The sequence below is a fragment of the Podarcis cretensis genome (assembly GCF_951804945.1).
Source record: "Podarcis cretensis genome assembly, chromosome: 3".
In the NCBI taxonomy this organism is placed as follows: domain Eukaryota; kingdom Metazoa; phylum Chordata; class Lepidosauria; order Squamata; family Lacertidae; genus Podarcis; species Podarcis cretensis.
The window spans coordinates 62,982,562-62,986,076 of NC_137172.1; the positions used below are offsets into that span (position 1 = coordinate 62,982,562).

At 38.4% G+C, this 3,515-nt stretch overlaps 1 protein-coding gene across 6 annotated transcripts in view; it reads left to right on the forward strand.

Annotated features, from left to right (window-relative positions):
• REPS1 (RALBP1 associated Eps domain containing 1) overlaps window positions 1-3,515 on the forward strand; it is a 42,296-nt gene that overhangs the window by 37,518 nt on the left and 1,263 nt on the right. For 5 of the 6 annotated variants that reach the window (XM_079970948.1, XM_079970947.1, XM_079970950.1 and 2 more), the window contains 4 exons: window positions 325-507; window positions 888-983; window positions 1,129-1,277; window positions 2,900-3,005. In XM_079970948.1, coding sequence (XP_079827074.1) covers window positions 325-507; window positions 888-983; window positions 1,129-1,277; window positions 2,900-3,005 — 534 coding nt within the window. The remainder of the gene's footprint in view (window positions 1-324; window positions 508-887; window positions 984-1,128; window positions 1,278-2,899; window positions 3,006-3,515) is intronic. The other variant, XM_079970951.1, reaches the window with a different exon arrangement.

Sequence of the window (3,515 nt, forward strand, 5' to 3'; positions counted from 1 at the left end):
TCACTACCCCTTTGTGCGAGAGACAATGATGGTCTCACTCTGTGTCAACAGACTCTCTCACTCTGTGGCTTCTGAGCAGCTTAACAACTTTTACCCCTGTTCTCCACCCTACCCAAGTTGTCACACTGAGTGGCATGAATCATTGTCTACATGCACCCACAGCAATAAAATATATTTTAGAAATGTTTTTCTCTTATATGTTTATATGGAAGAAAACAACTAGCAAAATAAACATATGTCACTTACATGGTGACAAATTATCCAGAATGTCTCCCCCTGTCATCTTATAAAACATAATCTGTGACATTGGTTCTCTTCCTGTAGGCTGGAGCTCATGTTCACCGTTCATCAGATACTGAAGGTCTAATAGCACACACCAGTACCTCACCTCAGCAAATACCAGAACAGCCAAACTTTGCAGATTTTAGCCAGTTTGAGGTTTTTGCTGCATCAGGTGTAAATGAAGAAGAGGATGATGAAACTGATAAACAACCAGAGGTTTTGCAGGTTAGCATAGACATTATATCTTCTGGCTATATTATCTGAGTATCTGTTAATTGCTGTCCAGTTATATTCATGTGGTAGTGTTGAATGTCATTGCCCAGTAGACACTTGATAGTGTCCAGATCTGTTTTATCTGGGAAAGAGCGTAGCTGGCACTTGAAGAAATATAAAAGCCTCATACATTAGCTTTTCTGAGGATTCTGGTACTTCTCAGTGTGATCAGGCTGTTAAAGGCTTCACTTTTAGTAGTTATATGTGAGCTTCCAGAGTGTGCATTTGGTCTCAGTTTAAGTATCTGATTTCATACCCTTTTCCAAACCTGAAGATTATTTGAAACATTGCTTGCTTGCCATGATGCATTTTTGAGTTATTTCTGTCTCTAGGTAGAAAAAACACCTGATTCTGCTGGGCCTCTTAGAGTTGCCAAAGGTGATGGAAGACTTGAAGACAAAACAGTTTCTAGTACGCCTGCAAATACGGTATGTAAAATGTGCAACACGAGAACAGGTATTTCTCAACACGAGAACTGGGGTTTTTAATTAACTAATCATTAGTAATGATTAAAACTGAGTGCTGGTGAAGTTTATTGCTGCATGTATTAAGACACCCTCTATAATCTTTCAGGGCAAAGGTACAACGCCTCTGGCACCGCCACCAAAGCCTATACGCAGAAGGCCAAAATCAGAAGATGAGCTGAGACCGGAAGCTGAGGAGCAAACACAGAAAACAGGTGTCATAGCTGCTGTTCTTGCTTCACAGCCATCTATTCCTAGGTAACCCAAGATGTGTATAAGTACCTCTGATAACAAGGCATTTTCATTTTAAATAGAAAATATAGCCATTAGTAGCAAAGTATCTATGATATTTGAACCATTGAAATGCTAAGTAAAGCCACTGTGAACAAACTTGAATCCTAAACACAGTATAGAGTTTTAGAAAACTCTGATGCACAGCGTTTTGCATTATGTTACAATCTGCAAGAAATGTCTTTCCATGCATTTATTAAAATAGCATCAAGAATCTAATTTCAATATTAGGTGTACTGTTCAGTCTGTCACACTCTTGTTATAAACATGGCTGCATGCACTTGACAGTTTCATGGGTTTTCACTAAGCAAGAGAATTTAGCATTCTGCAATGTTCATCAGAGACCCAAGGGGGACTAGTCAGGCTACTTTGCTGACCAAAGCTACTTTGCTTTGGATTTAATTCCTTATAAAGCTCCCTCTCCCTTCCCAAAGGCTGCTATTTATTATTCTACTCCCAGGCTAGTCACCATGTCCTTCTCTTTTCCTTCTTTGCTTCATAACTAGTCCATGCTAAAAATATTCAGAAGCCTTGCGTTTTAGCAATTGAAGAAACCAGTGGCTACATTGCAGCAAAAAGGTTGCAATGTACCCCTGGTATGTGTATGATTCCTGAGCCTATGGCTGATGCGAATGAAAAACATGAAAGCATCAAGTGAAAAAAAAATGTTGTTTTAGTTCTTGAAGGCTTAAAAGTCCAACTAAATTGTATGCAATCAGTGAAGGCTGAGATTTCTGTATGCAGTGAGTATTTGATTTGACCTGGGAGGTGTTCTAAGGGAGTAATTTAAGTAGATGGAACTTTGCTGTATCATGAGAAGTGTGGTGCATTTTTGACTTGGAGTTTAAACCAGCCTCAGCTTCATCTTTGACCTGCAGTATTAACATTGGACTACATGTGCAGGGCTATTGTAAACCTAGCATCTCAGCACAGCTCTGCAAACTGTAGGAGGCGTATATTACAGATCTCCAAAAGATTCAAAGCTTCCTCTTAATCTGGTGACACCCCTTTTGTGTGCATGGCTGTTTTGGCTCAGAAATAAAATAGAATATTATGCAAACTAAATAGATGGTTATGCATTGCACACAAATTGAGTATTAGCACTTTTTGTGGGGCCTGGCTCGCTTGGCAGAAAGAAGTGTACAATTCTGGATACAAGCTTGAATTTGCAAGACAGCTTAATTCAGTTCAACCTGCGGTACAGGAAACATGCTAATTGATTCTAAGCTAGTAAAGAAAGCCATGGACTTGCATAAAAGCATAGTCTTTATATGCACTGCCTTAGTTTCAAATAGCTTTGAAACACAAGGAAACTTCAAAGGGAGTTTTGAGATGCAATGCAAGGGAAAACCTGGGAAGTGTCACTAGGTTCATGCAACGTTTGTTGTAGCTCTGTAGGCTGTGGCCACTGACAGGAGAGGATGCCAGAATTCACATTTTTATTAATTGACGTGCAACTAAATAATACATTAAAGAAACTTAAGGCATTGAGTAAAGTAATTAACTGATTTCAGAACAACTTTCTTGAGCCATTTGTCTACAAATAATAAGCACTTTCTGAATGTTGTTTCATGAACTTATTTCTTCAGATCGGTGGGAAAGGACAAGAAGGCTATTCAGGCATCAATCAGACGCAATAAAGAGACCAATACCGTTTTGGCCAGACTGAATAGTGAATTACAGCAGCAATTAAAGGTAAATGACATTTTAAAAAAATTAAACACACCTTTTTTCTGCACCAGATCTTTTGATTGGTTACCTTTTGAAGGCTGTAATCTTCAACTTTTCCAAAGTAAAAAACCTTTTATCCCAGCTTTCAACATAGGCCATATTTCTGATCACACCCCACCCCAATTTTTGGGCGATTCTGCAGCTTCCTTCATGAAGCAAAGGCAGGGTTTTTGTTTTGGTTACTGATATGAGCCAAATGTCTGCTATTTTCTCCCCCACCCCCCAGACACATGTGCACACTTCTCCCCTTAAAAACAGCAGAAAATAAGTTGATTTAGATTTAGAAGAATTCTCCAAGGCTATTTATATAAAATTATTACATAGTATTGAGGATGTAAAAGAGTTTTAACGCATTACAAACATTTGTGCTAGCCAATAGTAAAGATTACTATAACCATTGCAACTAAATGTATGTTTGTTTATCGTGGTATCTCTTCATTTGTTTTATATAAATGGCAAATCTTTCCTTTGTAG